The 20,000-nt window shown below is 41.1% G+C and overlaps 1 protein-coding gene across 1 annotated transcript in view; it reads right to left on the reverse strand.

The window, feature by feature from the left end:
- Nucleotides 1–1,527: 1,527 nt before the first annotated feature.
- LOC138005812 (uncharacterized) overlaps nt 1,528–20,000 on the reverse strand; it is a 31,820-nt gene continuing 13,347 nt past the window's right edge. Inside the window, exons 6-20 of the mRNA XM_068851991.1 lie at nt 18,821–18,932; nt 18,161–18,550; nt 16,497–16,586; nt 15,511–15,778; nt 14,087–14,264; nt 12,706–12,994; nt 12,428–12,618; nt 11,696–11,913; nt 10,378–10,631; nt 9,328–9,552; nt 8,455–8,512; nt 7,268–7,339; nt 6,139–6,848; nt 3,532–3,730; nt 1,528–2,138 (exon numbers count right to left, since the gene is read on the reverse strand). Of these exons, the coding sequence (XP_068708092.1) occupies nt 1,528–2,138; nt 3,532–3,730; nt 6,139–6,848; nt 7,268–7,339; nt 8,455–8,512; nt 9,328–9,552; nt 10,378–10,631; nt 11,696–11,913; nt 12,428–12,618; nt 12,706–12,994; nt 14,087–14,264; nt 15,511–15,778; nt 16,497–16,586; nt 18,161–18,550; nt 18,821–18,932 (3,865 nt within the window). The remainder of the gene's footprint in view (nt 2,139–3,531; nt 3,731–6,138; nt 6,849–7,267; nt 7,340–8,454; nt 8,513–9,327; nt 9,553–10,377; nt 10,632–11,695; nt 11,914–12,427; nt 12,619–12,705; nt 12,995–14,086; nt 14,265–15,510; nt 15,779–16,496; nt 16,587–18,160; nt 18,551–18,820; nt 18,933–20,000) is intronic.

The raw sequence follows: 20,000 nt of genomic DNA on the forward strand, positions 1-20,000 counted from the left end.
AAGAAAATAAAGTAATATGAGGCGATTTGGAATGCGCTTATTGCATAGAGATGTAGAGTTTGACTTTAGTAGTAAGAGAACAGGTAATCAGCAAATATAAATCTGGTTATTCTCGTATTTACAGTATACCGTTCCTTTGACACGAGGATCACAGCGAAAAAAGCACAACTTTGTCGCGAATTTTCTTTGACAAAAGTTTGTTCAGAAATCAAAAGTCTACGCTAACTGCACACACCAGGGTTACTGCTTATTATCTGGCTAGAAATCGTCTTCTAACTTTTTCCTCCGTCCGCGCTTCAGCCATTTGATGACGGCCAGTATCGTGCTTCTCAAGTTTCATTCTTCATGCCCAAAAGAATTCTGGGTTATTCTGCCATTCCATGACAAGGAAACATTTACGCAGGCGTCGACGGAATGTTTGAACAAGAGAGAAAAACGCAGTACCTCCAGACCCGGTGCTGGAGCGTCGTATCAAACGAGTCATCCCGGGATTTCGTCCCGTGCGATCGCTTTTGGACGCAGTTGGCCCTTCGCTGCTTTCTGCTACCGACCTTGCCTCTCGGCACGGCATTGAGGGAGAGATATGTCGGCCCCTAAACCATATGTGACAAATCCCACGCCCACTCACAGCACCAAACTGCCCTTGTCAATTTAACGTAAGTATTCGATGGCTTAAATATACAAGGCAAAACTCATGTTATCTGTCGTGTGGTAAGCACTGAAGGTCGCAGATTACAAACCTGTGCGCACGCGCCCTACTAAATGTAACATACATACCTGCAAGCATGAATAAACTTGATTTCATCTCGAATTTTAGGCTAACTACAAGAGCTAATATCTTCGAGACATTACATTGACAGCTAAATTAAGAAGGCAGCACTTTCGTTTCAGATATTTTACTACGATTTTCATAATTCTGCAGAATTCGTCTTCAAGCGCCAACAGCCAGACTGCGTTTTGGCCGCCATCAATCAAACTTCCTACGCCAACCACATATGACGAAATCAATTGATGCGTGACATAACCCACCAATCAGCCTCTTCGGTTCTCACCGTAAATTCGACGGCGATGGAAAGCGATGAATATGTACGAAGCTTTTTACCGAACAATTTCTAAAAACATATCATAATGGTATTGGAAATGAAAGCTAAACAAAAACTCCAATTCACTTTCCGGAGTCCGAGTCGATCTTCCCGGCTGTGTTCGGAAATTAGATTGATGGAAGCCAAAACGCAGTTTGGCGCTTAGCACTTGAAGGTAAGATTCCGCAGAATTATGAAAATCGCAGTAAGACTCCGAGTGTAGGTCCGGCCAGGCTTCGAAACCCGCAACCTCCTGCAGGGTCGGCGCGCGCAGCCAATAAACATGCAAAACCAATAAATTCAAGTTTTATTCACCAATATGGAAGCCATACACTATGAATTTGCGACATCGCAAAGGCAGTTACAAGGTTTGTTTTACCCTAGCTGCGTAAATTACAAATGTAGTGTTCTAAACTCAGCATAGCTGAATTTTCATGCATACTTTTCAAGGACTCCCTCCAAACCTGGAGGAGGAAAATGGATAGCACTTGCTTACTTCTCTTAGGATCGCGTCACACGTCATGTCTCGAGTCTGGTCCATAAATTGCAAACACCTTTCGAAGCTCTCAGAGGAGCTCTTCGGCGTCACTAAGTCTATAATCGGCCTGCCTAGAGGTTTTAAAGCTTTGGTAGGAATGGGTAAATCAAGAAGTGGCGACGTTTTGGTTGAAGTTGTTGGTGATGAAGTTGCTTTGTTGTTAAAGATCTTTTTCTTGATTACATTCTGGTTTTTGGTGTATTCTGCGAGTGCTGCAAGGGATTCCCGTTTATGTAAACTGTTAACCGCTCGGAATAAATTCAGACGGTTCAGTTCCGGAACCGGTTTTACATTACCATAGCTAAGAGGGGGCAAACTTCGTGATTTGGGGATTTGGGCTCCACGTCCATGGTCCCCTTGACCTGAGCTATGTAACATAAAGGGTTCTTTGAGTGCAGTTGGTTTTCCGGGAAGGTTGTGTGCACACAAATTCGCTTCGTTCAGTGGCTGAATAGGTGTTCCAGCTCTCCATGTCAATTCCATGATCCCATAGCGACTTTCCCCTTCAATCTTGTTACCTGCAAAGAAATATAAAAGAAATGAACAGAGGATTTTTTTTTCCAATGGTGACTCGGAGATTCTCTGAGTGCTCCTTTTTGGGAGTCGAACCCACGACTTTCCGATTACTAGTTCGGAAACAATTCTTAGGCAAAATAGTGCACTCTGATTGGCTGGTTTTTGGTCGGGACCATTACGGTAGAATCGGTCCGTTTCCGTATTTTCTTTCTCTCCCGCGAAATTCTAGTTGAGTGAAACACAAAAAGTTTTAGAAATGCGGAATTTAATTTTTTCATTTCAACAGTACAATTTATAGCGAGTGGAATTTAGTTTTACACGTAAACGGTTTAATACCGTTCACAGTTCGCTGATAGAAGACGAAGATTAGGAAAATTCACCAAGCGAAGAAGTGTCCGATCGCTCAAAGAAACGATGCCATATAATGAACAACTTACTAACCTCACTTGCTCGGGACCGTGTACGGAGGAATTATTGGCCCTCGATCGTTTTTGTAAGTACTGTCGCGATCTCGGGCTAATACTCCCCAGTACCGCCCTCGCGGTCTGTTAGTAAGAGGTTAATACTTGTCACATTAATTTCTTGGAACAACAATCTCCGTCTTTCCCCTCCTTCAATGTAGATTTCACAACTACTAGCAGTTGGCCCAAAAATTCTCACACAACCTTGACATTGAATTGATAAGCTGCGATCTTTGTGACACTATGATTCCAGATCATAAACCAGCGAAATGTTTCCGGACGGGTTAGGTGGTTTTCAGATGACGTCATCGCCGCCATATTGGTGGACGAAAAAAAAAAAGATCTCTGATTGGCTCCTTTTGTTCATCCACCAGCAATTATACATTGCAGCATTGTTATCTGTTTCCTTAGAGATTCGTTGCAAACCAACTATTGCAGGTTCAGGTGACAATTGATAGTTTGCATACGACGACACGGCGGCCATGTTGGTTTACAGAACAATGCAATAAAATGTATTTTGGGAATTGCTCTATTATTATGCAAACCTCATGGGGCCATTTTCTATTGTGCTGTATACCAACATGGCTGTCTGATCATGTTGATGCAAACTACGAATTGCCTAGCCTGCGTAGCTGATGGTTATTTTTGGAGAGCGAGAGAAGCGGCGCAAAAAGGCTGGGGAAAGGAAGAACCAAACCGAATATTTTAAAGGAACAAGTAATGAATAAATAACGGAAACATAAAATATTTACGATATATTTATCTGGGAGACTTCTAGAAACCACAAGGCGTTTATGAGGAACCTCCCAGGTACAAAATGACTCGCTAAATGAAAAATGACAAAATGAGTTAACAGATGTTTGAAAAAAATAAGGTAGATCAAATTAAAAACGAAGTTAGGTCTACTGACTGGTTAAGAATACTGAGGCCTTACCTGTGTGAAATGACAACCTGTGCGGGAGAGTCGAAACTATAAAATCTTGTGTTTGCTGTAAAGAATGCAGCCTACAGTCGCTCAGCGCCTTTGCTCTGATTATTGTGGAGTTAAGCAGTCGCTGGCCGAGTGTTCCTGGACCCAAGGCATGGTGAAGGGATGGCTGCTCGAAGATTGGTGGAAGCTCGTTGTCCTTTTTCTAGTGAGATCATCAAATAAAAGTAAAAGAAACAGTACCAGGAGCAGTTTAGACATTTTAACTTTTGTCTCGTCGCCAAACGGAGCTGTAGAGTACAATAAAAAGTACACTGCTTCCTGACCATTTGTTGAAAATCTAGATTCATGTCTATCAATGGTTGTTTCACAATGGCCAGTTTTCTTACTTTAGCTAAAAAGTCTCATTTTCCATTTTACCCGAAAAGAGAAAGCTTTAAGTGCAACATTGCGGATGCAACTGTTGATAAAAATGAGTGGAAATTTTCTGAGCAATAATAGTCTTGCAGTGATGGGTATATCCAGGAGCCCATCTGAAGCGTGCAACTCCCATACAGCGTCTGTGAAACGGCGTTTTCACAAGTAGGTTTATTTTTAGACTAGCCCTTCCCGCGAATTAGGTAAAAAAAAAGGGCAGTTCCGGTTCGGTGACCCTATGACGTCAGCTTAATTTCTTGTATTACGACGTCAGCTTAATTTCTGTGGGAGTCTCATTCGCAGGAAACGTCACAAACGTCAAAAAAAGATAAGAAAGACAGAATTCCATTCAACCTCACTTTCCATCCTCATAATCACGCAGTCAAAAGTATCATTCTTAATAATCTTAAATTACTCCAAAATGATCCCAAGACTGGTAGAATCTTTTCGCAACCTCCACTTATTTCATTCAAACGCGACAAAAACGTAGGCAACTTTTTAGTTAGAAGCGCGCTCAAAACTAACGAGCAACCCGGCACTTTCAAATGCGCGCGCTCACGATGTAAAACTTGTCTTTTCATTGTCAACACTAGCAAGATATCGGGACCAAAGCGATCTGTTAAGATCACCGATCATTTCACATGTACCTCCGCAAATGTCATTTATTGCATAACCTGTACGTTATGCAATAAATTATACATCGGTGAGACAGGTAGACGACTAGGTGACCGATTCCGCGAACACCTTCGCGATGTTGAGAAGAATGACAAAGATGCATCTAAGCCAGTCGCTCGTCATTTTAATCTCCCTAACCACTCCAAAAAAAACATGGCTATCTGCGGCCTTTCCCTACATCTAGGTACCACGGAAAGCCGCAAGAATCTAGAACAAAAATTCATCTTCCAAATCGGCAACCTTAATCCCCACGGTATCAACGAACGCTTTTCATTTAACTAATGTATTCCTATTTTTCACGTTGCCATGTTACCACCAATAGCGTAGCTCCTACTCTACTATAAAAACTACACGTAACCCATAATCCCTCGATTCGCTCTGACGAAGGGCTAACGCTCGAAACGTCAGCTTTTAGAATCTCTGTACGGTGGCCAATTTACATTATCAACTCCGTTGATAAAACCAAATTTTTGTATACTACTTCCCCACCGACGCAGCACCACAGTTTCTTTAGAAACTACCCCCTTCATTTAAAAATAAATCGGTCTGTGAAAACGCCGTTACACGAACACAGTAGAGTTTTAGGCTCCGGGTCATGAGTTCCTGGTATATCCCTTTGCAGGACCCCCACCCAAATTTCACATATTTGAATTAAGGAATGGGCCTTATTCTCGCAGCGGCCCCGCGCGGCCTCGAGCTGAAATGTTTGGGAACGAGTTTCAGGGCGCAAAAACAAAAGTTTTCAATCCGTCGGAACTAAACATGGCCGCGGCGTGATTAAGGCCTATGGACAAGTTAAGCAGGTACAAAGTCCAGAAGTCCAGCGCAATGGCGCGCTCATGATCATGGGAATCTCGCTCAAGCCTGGATTTTTTTCAGGCTTCGTTTGTAACTCTAACCTCCCTAACAGGGCCTCTGTCGTCGTCGCGAACAGAGGACGGAGACGATCAACGGCTACGAGAATATTATCTACAAATATTATTTCCCGTTATTGAAATACCCGTGCAATGTTGAATGAAAGTTTAAACCGGTTTAAACTTGATTCAACACGGTTTCAACAAGTTTTCAATATATTTTACGCTTTCAACCACGACCTGTTCAAATGCACCGAACATTTGGTTCAACAAAGTGCCGAATGCATGTTGAAGCAAATGTTGAAACGGGCCTTAAGTTGTTCGGCTTGAAGAGTGTATACTATATGAACAATCCAGGAATAAAACTGATATAGACGAAGGGTATGCATGCGTGGAGAGAAAATTGAAATTTATTATCAGGTGCTCGCGTATTTGGTCATATCACGTCGCTGTAAAGATGAGAACGGCTAAGAAATGTTTCAAAACTGATGATCAAACTAATGTTTCAAAACTGATGTAAAACGTACGTGCAGGGCGTGCAAGGCCTACGTTAAAAAAAATCTATTGTTTGGTTTTGGTGTTCTCGTAGCCGTCTTCGTCGCCTTGATCTGCCTTAGCTAAACTTATAGGCTCAAATCAAAATCAAAAAACTCTCATGACGACTTACCTTTCTGCCGACATCAATCTCTGGAGTTGTCAAGGAAACCATGCATTGCCCCAATGTTGCCTGAGGCACTTCACTCATAAATTGATTTTCAGCCGCTAGCTCGGGTTCCATTAAAGAGCATAATCCAAGGATTCCTTTCAAAACATCACGGAACCTTCTCGCCTCTTTAGTCTTACTCCGCATCAACGGAACACCATCGCTGGAACATTTGTCAATGGTTTGAAACACTTCGTTTCTGAGTCCCACAAGAGCTTCGTGGTACTTCAGAGGAATTTTTCCAACGCCTCGTATAACTGCGAAGTTTTGCCATTCAATGATATCCAAAGATCGAGAGCTAAAGAGCCCTCGCACAGGCCGCAATATCTCCTCTCGAGTCTTCCGCGCTTTCCAAGCCAAATCTGAAAGAACTTCCTTGAATGGAGACATTAAGAAAATGATCTCCATTATATCTCCGAAACTGTAGGCCTCTTGGGTAATGCTGTCGTTCCTTGTGATTTCCTGAGGAGCAATTCTCTTGGTGCGCTTTAACTTAAGCAGTAGTAGCTTTGCCTTTTGTTTGTCAACTCCTGTTACGAAAGTCACCACCTTAAAGATTTTCGATAGAGAAACCATTGGCAAGCTGTCACGTTCGAGGGACTTTTCCCAAAGCTCTTGTTCCAGTACATCGTAAGGACTTAGCAGAGACGTCCGAGGTCTGACGTCACCGTGACCTTCAAAGAAAACAATGAAACTTTTCATCATAAAAACCCAAAAGAAAAATTAAGAATTTTAATCCTGGATCGAAGGTGGCTTGTATGGTTTTCTTCTTTTCAAGGTTTTTAGTGATAAGATTAACTAATTATTTTTCACCGGAGTGGAGGTGAATCTTGGTGGACTTGAATTTTACCGATCCACTTATGAAATATAACAAATAATCTGACAACCAACCGGGATCAACTGGACGTTTATACCTGTGTGATATAAACTTAATCATAATAAAACATGATAAAAGTACTCCCTAAGATAACTGGTCTGTATCAATGGTTCTGGACATGAGATTTCCTGGTTCAAAAATTTGAAAATTGAACTTATGACTTTGATTTTCACAGTCTAAATAAATCCATGACTACTCTCATAAAACCATGCTTACCGGTAGAATCATCTCTTCTGACAGCTGAACTTTCTCTAACAGCCTTTATTTCACTGGAAACAGTCAATTGTCCTGAGGAGAAAGAAATCTTGAGCTCAAGAACTTTAACAGATAAACTTGTAAGAACCAAGCAAAACAAAGCGCGTGGATCGTAGTAGTAAATGCACCAAACGATAAGAGTCAACCCCTAAAAGCCCCCGTTCGCCTCATCTGATTCACTGTTTAGAACAATTTATACCACCTTTGTGAATTCAAGTCCAAACAAACAGAGTGGATCACCTGATTGGCACGGTCCCCAACCCCGGCCCAACCAAAGACTCAAGGAGAGCAATCATTACACTGTAATAATGTGTTTCAGACCTGGGAAATTTGCTTGCATACTCAACCAAAAACACTGTTTCTGCTTTTTTTGTATTTTCCCGTGCAAACTCTCGTAAGAGCAGCCATATTTTAAAGCCCGTAAATTGTTTGTCATGCGCATGACAAGCCGCTATATGGTCCGCAATTTCTGACCATGAAAACGCCTTGCCGCAGCCCAAAGAAGGTAGAGTTTCTGGAAACAAGGTTGTGAAGACCAAAGGTGCGCTTTGCAGCTCACTCAAGCGAATGAAGAACTTCAGTTTTCTAGAGGTTACTCGTTGGTCAGGTCTTCGAATTTGAAGTCGGCCGTAGAATTTCATCAGGTTTTACCTACGAAATAAATCAGCTAACAGTTCCTATCACCAAGCATCTCGTCGATGAGACAAAACGTATTCAGAATGAGTTGTGCCCTAGTTTGACTGCTAAAAAGATACCATTCATGATCTGCAACTGATCTAAGGCCAGCGCGGGAATTGCATCTGGACGTAGGTCCCCTTTAGTCCTTCGCCCAGTAATTAGTTAACGAGTATGAGTAAACTTGCGAGAGTTCTAAATGCCGTCTTAACCTCCCTCTAAACGAACGTCGCGTCAATTAAGTGTTTAATTACGATTAAGTCGTAAAGCTGTACATTATCAGGCTACCTGGCATATCATCGGTTAACTTTTTGTCAACGGGAGTTTCCAAAGATTTTATGGTCCCAGCTTGGCTTGAAATCGTTAGACGCTCTGAGGAGAGAAAAAATAAAAGCCGCGGCTGAAAACTGGGAAAAACATGGTTGCCGGCCGGAATGGTTTATATAAAAGTGCGCCTTCGTTTACTTGCCTACCTTGGCCTCGGAGCCACTCTTCATGTTCGGCCTGAGGAGTCGGCGTCAGACCTAAACCCTTTAAGACAAAAGAAATAGGATTACTAGTATGATTCTAGCTAAAATCGGCGTGTATCGAAAGGCATTTCACGCCACTAGTAAATTTTTCTTTGAAAGGGTGATCTAAGGGTAATTACTAGGGCCGCAAATTCCATAGATAAAAATTCGGCTCTGATTTTTTTTTTTTTCCATTTAGTTAGCGATATTTCTGCACCTGCGCAAGATTTCATTTTCCAGGTGTAAACTATACCTTTAATTGTGTTACTTTATTTGGAGCGCACAATGCACGATGAACCTATCAGAATTTGAACGGTTTAAAACTAAAAGCGCGAGAAAATGTCCGCATGTAAGTTGTGAGTGATGACCTCATTGGGCCCAAAGGTTATTCTACAAGATTTAAAACCATTTTACAGGGGTACCCTGCTAATCACCTAGCAGTTTCGGATGAGCACATGGTTTGGTTTGGAAGTTCTTAGAAGGTAAAGTTCAGCTAGCAATTTCTGAAACGAAGATATCGTTCCCTAGGAATTTCGGACACTTTTAATTTACAGCTAAGATATCCGAACAGATCAAATTCTCCTAGGTGATAAAAACATATCTTTAGACAGTCTTTAAACATTACAAGGAGCCTAGAAATGTCTCTCAAGAGCTTTTGGCTTAATTTGCTCGTTGGGTGCCCTGATTTTAAGCAATTCTCAATTCAATTTCCTTTGAAAAGATCCAGAACTACAGTTATCCTGATCCAATGGAACTCAATTTTCATTATTGTATTTAAAGAACGTGAAACATGTTCAAAATACTCTAGTCACAAAATTAATCCACCGAAGACCTTACCCTAATTTCTGCCGATTCTGTCCGCTGGTCCTCATCCTTACGCGATGGTGAGATGTAGCCTGGAATGATATCTTGCCTGAAGGGTTGCATTTTCTGTAACAGTTTACACCCGAGCTGGCTTTCTTTCAACATCGTCTGGAAAGCTTTCGTTCTGGTAAGAGATGCTGGTTCGTCAAGCAAGGAATTACGGCGTCTTGGCTTAGAAGTATCTCTGATCTTTCGGCTCTAATAATAGAAAAATGTGTGAGAAAAAAATCACTAAGGGCAAGGTGAACACACGCTAACACCAATCCGGTGAGGTCAACACATCACGCATGCGCACAACATCCGACTGGTAAGTTGGGTATGCCGGGCCGAAACAGCTGTCCATGGCTGCCAATTAACCGGGTGAAATGGTTTTGCGCATGCGCGATGTGTTAGCCACACCGGATTGGTGTTATGGCGCGCGATGGTGACATTGTGAGATTGTTTGGGTGGATGGTGGCTACACATTTATATTCATCTTCAGCGACAGAACCGTGAAAATAGAGAGACTAATGGTGAACCGTTTTAAACTAGTTTGTGAAGCTTTGTGCTGACAAAAACAATAATGACGTTTCTTTGGGGCCTAAAAGTCGCCAGGGAACCGTTAATTAAGGCGAGAAACTCTTTCCTCACATTTCTTTGCAGTTTTGACTGAACATGTGGTTCCTGTACCTAATTATCAGGAGCCCGTAGAGCGAGTGCTGGATGGCTATGTCTTTCCTTAAGCTTCACAAGAATGGTTTTATTTCTTACAAATTTCAAACAATTTAGTGGGAAAAGATGATACAGTGGGAGAGAGGGTTGGGCAGTAACTTTAAAAAGGTATTAATTCTTGCAAAAGGATAAGGAGATAAATTAGCGTATAAGTTAGCATGGGACAAAAGGAATTGTAAGGGGAAAAGAATGCATTTTGCAAGGTGCTGATAAATAAAAACATCAAATTCATACTAAAGAGAAACTGCCCACATCCCCCTCAATAGTCAAATAGTCTGCCTAACTTTCTTTCAAGTAAATCAAGTTCGTTACCATGACTTTCGGACGTCTAAACTTGGCCTTGAACTGTTTTCTTCTTAGTGTCTTCCTTAGGTTTTCAAGAGACGATTTCTGTTCGTCCTCCTCTTGAATTGTCTCTTCTGTAATATTGGCCCGTTTTTCTCTCCTTGCTTTTTTAAGTCGGTCGGCCAGTTCCATCAAAACGGCATTGTCATTGCAGCGAAGGTTCAGATGAACCACTCCTATGTCACTCATCAAGTCGCTCAGTCCTTCCATTGTGTCCACACCTCATGACGTAATAGAAATAAAACGATAATTACGGAGAGTGGTTTCATCATCAAGACAGTGTAAAAAAAAAAAAAAAAAACACTGCAATAACATCTTTAACGCAGCCAATAAAAACGGGTGTTAGAGTCTAGAGCACTATCGACATAGATCGGATTTGATACCATTTTGTCTAAAAGTGATGATGTCAGCCGTGGCACATACGCCATAGGGAACAGTTGGCACTAATTTGCATAGAGCTCGCCATTATTACCGTCTCTGTACAAAGAGAAGCTTTGACGTGGTTGTGTTTTTCGAACTCATGAAAGTTTTTAAATATGGACGCGACTATAGAAGATGAAAAAAGCTACTTGAACGACAGAAGAGAAAACAGGGCCAACGTTTCAAAAGCTTCCTGAGCAACTCGAGCATGCGAGCCGGTTAGATGACATAGTGCCTTTCAAGGCGAGTTTATTGTTTACAAGTTTATCTCCTTAGCATAAGCGCATTATAATTTAATGGATCAGCCATCTCTGAAATTTGAGTAAGATACAGTGGACAATCTTGGAGCACAATATTGTTTTAAAAATGTGAAATTTTACAAATGACGCAATGGCTCATGGCCATTGTCCCACTAATTATTGAAGCCAAATTGCAAGCTCTTGTAATTCTTGAAGTCAAGTTTTTCATAGCGCGATGCCTTCTCTAAACAAATTCGTACGCTAATGAAGTAGTAAAATGTCAACGATTAAGTCAACAGAAACTCGTCTGTAGGATTTGATCACACCAAACCCGGAAAGACTGCCACCCTACTCACAAGATCGAACTTTACTAAGCACTACACATGCACCACAATCTTTTCGGGCTGGACCTATTTCTTTGCGGGCCAGTACTTCCTCTGAGTTCAAGTACGCATTTTGCTCGGAAACTACAACAAAAGCCCGCCTCGTACTCTCAATTTTCCCTCTTGTTATGGAAAGATACACGCAAAGGTTGACCCATAAGACTTGTATGGGAAAGGCAGCCCCATCACTCATGGGCTCCAGATAATTTGTTGCAGCAAACAAAAGCACCTACTTAACGATACCTGTAAGAGTCTTTAGAGCTTTCTTAGCCTCCTCGCGCGTTTTCTTGTCATCATCCACGAGTCTGCGCACTACAGTAAGGTAGGCATCCCTGCGATGAACTCCCATGTCACCTAAGGCACGAACCGCTGACCGCCGTACCACAGCATCGTCGTTAGAACTCATTTTCAGCAGAAGATCTTGAAGTTCTATCTTTTTGTCCTCCGGAATCTCAAACTCTCTTTTGTCGGTAGTTCATAGAAAGTAAAAGAAACGAGCTGGTGTATTTATATTCACAACTATTATAATTACTAAGAAAATAATTCTTATTGAACAAGAGACTAAGGTCGTTAAATGACACTTCTAAAGTATAAAACCCCACCTTTGATTTGATTTGCGCTTATTTCTTGATTTCAGATTACAGCGCCCTCAATTAGCGCTCCAGCGCTAGAAGACTAGACACTTACTGTAAATAAAGTTCCTTTCCTTTTCTTTTTCCTAAAAGATTTCTTAAAATAGCTCGTTGTCATTTTTTTGTAAATCACGGCATAAGATGATACCAGCATTACAACTCAACTTGATCTAAGCGGGCAATTTCAGGGAGCTGACCTAGCCAGTCTACGTTTGCTGAGAACAGCCCCTGGGAAAACTACTGAGGAAGAAGGTTTCATATCTTTACACCGTAAATAAGCCTGAGAGGTACTAAATGACCCGAACTGAATCACAATTAAATTTTGAATGTCTCCTTACTCTACCTGTCAATATTATGGAATTCTTGTAAGATATCCTGAATCACATTTGCGTTGGCGGTTTCTGAAAGGGCTAATAGGATGTTGTCCACAGCTTCCTCATATTTTGGAACCAGAAGTCGTCTTTGTGCCAACTTGGGGTACCATTTCTTACGAACGATTCGGGTCAGTAATGGTTGCACCGGTGTTAAAGCAAGCTGAAGGTAAAATTGAAGAAATTGGTCCGTGCAATGCGTACGTACATGTGTGTTGATCAATTATTAGCTTTTCAGACAAATGTTTACCCGCATGACGCTCGATGAACTTCCTTTTACACTGGGCGAGGAATGTGATTCATCAAAGACTTCATCAAATGAATTTTCTTCCTCGCTTTCTTCTTCAGTCTCGTCCGTAGTCTCCCGTCCTTCGAACTCGTAGTCATGTGTTATACTCTCCGGGCTTCCTTCGCTCACAGAATCGTCATGATCTACTTCTTGCTCTTCAATAAGCTCATCATTTAATTCCGATTCCTGTTCTTCTTTTTCCTCTTCGCTTTCCTCCTCCTGCTCTATTTCCCCTATTTCATCCTCTTCACTGCATTCAAGAACAGGAAACAAAATGATGATTTAGTTCAAAACCCTGATTTTATGAGAATCCGACCAGACAAGGTAAACGTTGAAGAGTTTTATCTAGAGGGTTTGGTGCGATGGACATTGATCAAGATCTTTCCTTAGCTCGAGCACCATGCAGCACAAGAAGTTTTTGAGACCCAGATGGAAACCGGAAGTGAACATTTCGCTTGCCAGGGAAGCTGTATCTCCCAGATTTTTAACTAATCGTCCCTAATATTGAAAAGATTCTCAGTAGTATGGCTTAGTGAGAATTAGGAAAAAAGAAGGAGGAAATCATCTCATTTCCGGTTGCCGTCCGCGGCTCTAAAAAAATGCTCAAGTTTCCTGTTTTTAAGCCACGAACGGCAACCGGAAGTGAGCTGTTTCGACACTACCATATTTATATTTAACATCTATTCCATGAGCGCGAGTTGGATATGAGATGATAGATAGCCAACGAGGCGCGTAGAACCAAGTTGGCTATAATCATCTCATATCCAACAAGCGCGAGTGGAATAATTAAAAACGTCCCCAAAATATAGAAAAATACACTACAATAAAAATAAAAAGAGCCATAAAGTCACGCATATGCTTGCCGTGTTTGTAGATCATGGTATAATGGCTCATAACCCATGATGGCTTAGTCAATCAAAACTCTCGAATTGCATTATCCAATGATCCAGTTTTTAATAATTCTAAGTATCGTATCACTGTTCATGAGAATGAGTTTAAACATCTGGGATAGGCTACTGTCCTGGCATGCGAAATCTTTATCTCCGTCCGCGGCTCAAGCTCACGCAATGACGTCAGTGAGGACAGCGGCAAGAGCGCTACAAAACAGAATATTTGAGGTGCTAAAGTTCGAAAAAGAAGTGGTTTAGAAAAGCGTTTAACTATAGAAATTGCGATAAAAGTATTTCTTGGAAACAATGAAGATTAAAAAGTTTGTTAAAAACGACGATGAAAAATGGGAAAAATTCTCGACGATTTTTGTCCAAGATATCAGCTGGAGGTGGTCGCACTACCAGGCTACGGTGGACGACAGGGTGAGTCGTCAGAATGAAAATGTCTTAACCTGTGCTTGAGGGTTGCTTTCGGTTTTGGAGGTAGTCTCCGGCCCAACTTGGAGGATGCTGGTTTGGAAACTCTTTTCCTTTTCTTTCCTTCCTTGCCCTTTTTAGTCTTGGAGGTGTCCTCGCTGAAAATCTGCTTTACATGTTCAGCCTGCACTGCTCTCCAAAGTGTCCAGAAATCTCGTAGAAAAATCGAATCATTGAAGAAATTATTACCGAGTAGCAACGAAATGAACAATTTAAGCTCTTTTTCAAGCGGTTGCTATTTGCGCAGATTTTCACGCACTACATAGGAAACACTTTCATATTTTATTATTTACTATTATGCCCTCAAGGTGCTATGACTATATGTGTGTGCCTATAAGCTACAACAAGTTGCAAAATTAGTGGAGACACTTCACCTTCTTGGGGCGTTATTTATTAATGTACCTATTATCTCCCACACTGCAACCCCCCTCCTTATCAATTTTTACCACAATTGCTTGTAATCTCGCAATCTGATTGGCTAATTTGCCGTTGTCGATGAGAGTCTAGACAACGCTGTACGCGTCATGCTCGCGCCATTTTGTCACGCAATGTAATAGCCAATCAGGAACGCTCATTTTGGGAAAAACACCAATCATATTGCGAGAAAGTTATAGACAACGCTTGCGCTGTCTTTGAGTCATGATTTTGGTCACGCTCTGAAGTAGAAACTTTCTTTGGCATTGAAAATTGTGGTAAAAAACAAATATTCGTCATCACAGTGGTCAAAATGTTGTGGACTCACGAGGCGCAGCTGTTAAGTTGCTGGCAATGCAAAAAATGCTGAAAACTTAAACAGTCAACATTGAAAAGGGGAGAGGAAGGGGGGAAGTGAGAAAGGTTGGAATTCTGGATTCGGCGGGTATTAGAAGCTGGAAAAGGTGTTTTTTAACGGGAGTGTCTCACCAATTTTGCAACCCGTTGTAGTAATGCAAAAAAACGAAAATGCAATGAAAGAAGATTAAGGATGGATATGCCACTTTTCTGGAAGCACTCTTAATTGCCTGCACAGTACAGCTGAGGGAGTGGTCTGCTTTAACCGAGTAACGATACCGAGAACAGCAGGAAAACGTGGTCCTCAGCCAAGACATACGTAATCTCCGCGAAAACGTTTCGGGTTGATGGAAAAGCATTTATTGAAATTTCGATTTGTGTTCTTTGGAAAACAGCAGCACTCTGCTCTTATGTTTTTTAAACAGAAACGTTCGAGACAGCTTTGTTCATTACCGACACTGTGATCCTGAGTTGGGTGGAGAGGAGGAGGAGGGAAGGGGGGGGGGGGGTGCCTCAGTAGAGTTCGCGTTGGAGGTGTGACCGCTTGCCCCTTCTCTCTTTGTATCAAAAAGAGGCGCTAGCCAATTCAATAAATTCTCACAAAAACGATGGTAAAAGCCTGTGATACCTCTTATCCTATCTCTGTTTTCCTCGACTTCCTTCTCATCTTCGACAAATGCTCGCCCCCTTTTTTGCACGGCGCGTGTCAACCGTGGAATTAGCCTTGAGGGTGGTTTTCGTGGTTTGACACGCTGACGAATAACAGAATTCGGGATGAATCCATCTGGTGCACATGGCCAAAACACTTGAGGACTTTGTTCTGTATCGATGGTCGGAAGAGAAGCTCCTTTATCATAGGGTGCCAGCTCTTGCGGAGATTGAGCATCCGTCGGTTTCTGAAAATAGATGAGATTAAACGCCATATTTGCTACCGTGTGTTTGTGTTGTGGGCATTTGCTCCGTTAATATTCCATTTAACAATTAAGGTACGACTTGCGCTTAAGTTTTGCTGCACAAATGACGAGTACACTCTTAGGTTACAGAAACAACCTTTTATCAAACATGTTTTCCACTATTACTAGCGCTTGTCTTTTGCCAATGTGGCCCGGGTTCGATTCCCAGATTCGGTGTCACATGTTGGTTGAGTTTGTTGGTTCTCTACTCTGCACCGAGAGGTTTTTCTCCAGGTACTCCGGTTTTTTTCTTCTCCTCAAAAACCAACCTACGACTTGATATGGGATGATTTGATTTCAATGTAGTGCTCCGGCGCTAAATAAACTTGACACTTGAATAAAATTCATTAAATGCTTTTCTGAGAGGCTCAACAAAAATGTATGGACATAGTTACACGTACGACATACTATGGCATTTACTGCAACAAAATTGATGTGATATTTCTCCTTATCACAGACCGCTTCCCTTGCCCCTCAAAACAATGTTGAGGCAAAGCTTTTTTACTTACAGTGTGCTGGTTGAGGTCGGGGAGGGGACATTACTGACTCATTTTTTAGGTAAGGGTACATACGTTTGAAAAGTGTGGAGGGTTTCAACTCTTTTCGCCGTGTATCGTAGTTTATTGCCGAGTTTTTAATCATAAAAGATGACTTTTTTTACCTTTATTTCCTCTATGTTGTCTGTTAGTTTGTCATCTACTGGGAAGTGGACCTTCTTAGAAATTCGATTAAGAGCCATCATGACGTGAACCTGAAAAATGAATCAATATCTCCTTAAAGTGCCCCTGTGACCAAAAAATCAATTCATATTTTTCTTTGGATTTCAAAACTATGTTAACAAAACACTGAGTGACCCACGTTTTAAGCCTTGATTTCAAAAAGACACCTCTTTATTTTAACTGTAATTTTCCTATTTAATGGTCCGCCATTACTAACATTATGTTCTTGAGAGAGCTGGATCTCGAGGAGAAAATGACGTCAAAGACTCACTAGTTTAAGAATGCAATACGTGTGTACGCCGCAGAATTAATATGCAGCACGGGGGTTTTGGGCTTTCAGACTTTTAAACTCACGCTTTGCATATATAATAAGCTGCGTTCACACGCTGAAACTTTAAGCTAGTGAGAAACTCAATGCGCACTATTCATTGTACTAATAATAATGCTCTCTTACCCGCATGGAAAACCTCCTACATTCTCTCCTCTTTTGGAACAAACTTATGTCTTCCTGCTCTTCAGTTTTTTGTTTCTTTGCAGCAACTGATTCCCTCTGAAAAGATTCCAAAGGTTTTCCTATCTGTTGTCCATCAAGATCTTTAATAAAGCCTGCTTCTCGGTATATTTCTAAGAGAGGTATAACTGGCTATTTTATGGCAGAATATTTAAGTACGGCCAACTTAGCTCCGTGGTCTGGCTTCCTGTTCGATTTGATTATCAATACATAAAATAAACATCATCCTAACCACATTTTTTCTATCCGTATTATAAGTTATGATTCCTTGTACTTCAATTCAGTTCAGTTCAGTGAGCCCGTTGAGCTTAACATTCAGCATTGCATATAAACTAAAGGGGAAAAGTACGACCCTTTCGAGTTATATAGCGATGTTGCTCGTGACGTCCGTCCCCCATTGTTATCAATATGCAAACCAGAACATAATTGGCTATTGAAGCAATGACTTCTTCTGTTTCGTGGTTGGCAAATTTTAATATCAAAAGGAATGTGACGTCAATATTTGTAAACAAGAAATATCGCTATGACCGCACTTGCATCACGGCTATCTGACTGGAGGCCACTTTAAAAATACCATAATACTCTTTGTTTGCGCGCCCTCCAAAATTTTCCATACGCATAGTTTTTATTTTCTCTTGGGACCATTGTAAGTCCCAAGAGAAACTGGAAACAATGCTTATTCAAAATAATTGAGGACAAACAAAGAGTATTAAGTTATTTTCGAAAGTGGCCTATTGATAAAAGCTGAGTTCACACTTAACGCTGATTATGATCAACTGAAGAATTATTCAGGCTACTGTATTCCATTTAATCTTGTTCAATTATGCCTCTGTTCACATCTGCGGAAATTCCAATACAATAGGCAGGGTAACCTCGCAGTGAGACAAAATGTCGCAGTATCGCGTGGCTGCCACAATTATCATCACCATGCTCGAGGTGAGAATAGAAGAAGTCAAATCCAAATCTTCGCTCTATAGAGCGATTACAAAAAACCCCCCAATGATTACGCCTTAATAACAACAAGCTATGGCCAGGTGATTTTACACTTGCCATGCAGGTGAATCATGCCCAAAGGTTTGAGAATTTAACGGTTACCTTTTTCCTCTTCGTGATCCGTTTTACTTCTGGTGGTTCCAGCAGTCTTCGCTTACTGGCCTTGAGAGGCATTCTGGGAACGCGATCAGGATCGTACCAGAACTTTAACAAATCGTCAAACTGCACGTGATCCTCGAAGGGATCATTGTCGAAATGCATCTTGGATAAAATTTCCAAGTATGAAAGTGGCAAGTAGTTCAGAATGGTTACTAAGCTAACATGTGATTGGAAACCAACTAAAATGTCTCCGCGAGAGTTCGCAAAGCACACCCCGCATAGTGAATCATCAAAACACATCTCTCGGACAAGCTGATTGTTACTGTTCCAAATTTTGACGCAATGATCCTCGCTTGATGTTGCAAATAAACCAAGTGCTGGGCAGCTGGACAGCTGCAACAATAAGAACAAATTCAAGAAAGTTGTAAATCAGTGTGGTTTTTAGCATATGGCCATGTACTGCATCCCATCAAGTCAACCAAAGCTTAGGTTTTTTTTAACCCACTCACAAAAAATAGTCTTGCATCTGTTTCAGTTTTTTAGACGAGAGAAATGCACTGTATAACTGGTTAAACAAGATGTTTATCAACGTTTTCTGTGGCTATGCTATGCCCGAAAACATCGGGGCGGGAAATATGGAGAAATTGTGCTGTTCTGTTTTACCCCATTGATAAGCGCAGTATGTCCCTCGTCCTTCGAATGCATCATAAATTCATAAGTCTTTTTCGGAGCATTAAAGATGTCAGCTCCGCATTTCTTTTTTTCCGCTTCTACTCTAAGGAAAGAAAAAGTTACATCATATAAAAAATATAATCTTCGTCAAACAAAATCCAAACTGCTAATTCTTAAACTACGTTCAAACAAATTAAATCCACCATGATGAGATTCAAATTTCGCTTAAAGGAACCGAATCTCATTGAGCGCCATATCCCTGAAGGCCACCAGGGAGTCTTAAGGCCCTGGCAAACGTCTTCACCTTTTGCTTCAACATTCGTTCGATTTTGTTGAACAGCGATGTTGAAACTCTTTGCCCTCCTCCTTTCAACCGTGTTGAAACATGTTGAATCGAAGTTGAATCGATGTTGAAACCGGTTGCCCAACCCAGCAGTCAACAATTAACAATTAGAAAACATGTACCGTGTTTCTATAATTCGATAAAAACACGGAGTACGTGTTTTCTATTTCTTTTAGAAAACAACGGGACGAGAAAAAGGAAAACAACTTGTTAACTCTAATTATCAAAATGTAAATTCTCTTTGTTCGCGCCATCACTACGTCAACAGTTCGTGCTACAACAAGTTGCAAAAATAGTGGAGACACTTCACCTTCTTGGGGCGTTATTAATTTCCCTATTATCTCTCACACTGCAGCCCCCCTCCCCCCCTTATCAGTGTTGCTAGCAAGACAAAAGAAATGTTGGGAACTTAAGCAGTCAACATTGAAAGGGGGAGAGGGGAGAGGAAGTGGGAAATATTTAAATTCTAGATACGTCGAGTATTGGAAGTTAGAAAATGTGCTTTTTAATGAAAGTGTCTCAACAATTTTACAACTTGTTGTAGTTCTGTGTCTCCATCGAGTTATAGAAACACGATGTTTAACTAATCAGCGCGCGTATTTTCTTAGGACTGTTTTCTACATTGTAACTTTGAACTTTTATTTTATTTTTAATTTAATATTTATTGTAAGGCGCAGTTGAATATTTTTATAGAAACTGCGCGGTATAAATTTCAATTTATTATTATTATTATTATTATTATTATTACATTCAGCATCGTTCAACAAAATCGAAGGGATGTTGAAGCAAAGAGAGAGGTTACTGCGCCTTTCAATAACATGCGGACTC

Source organism: Montipora foliosa, chromosome 6, assembly GCF_036669935.1.
Source record: "Montipora foliosa isolate CH-2021 chromosome 6, ASM3666993v2, whole genome shotgun sequence".
Classification (NCBI taxonomy): domain Eukaryota; kingdom Metazoa; phylum Cnidaria; class Anthozoa; order Scleractinia; family Acroporidae; genus Montipora; species Montipora foliosa.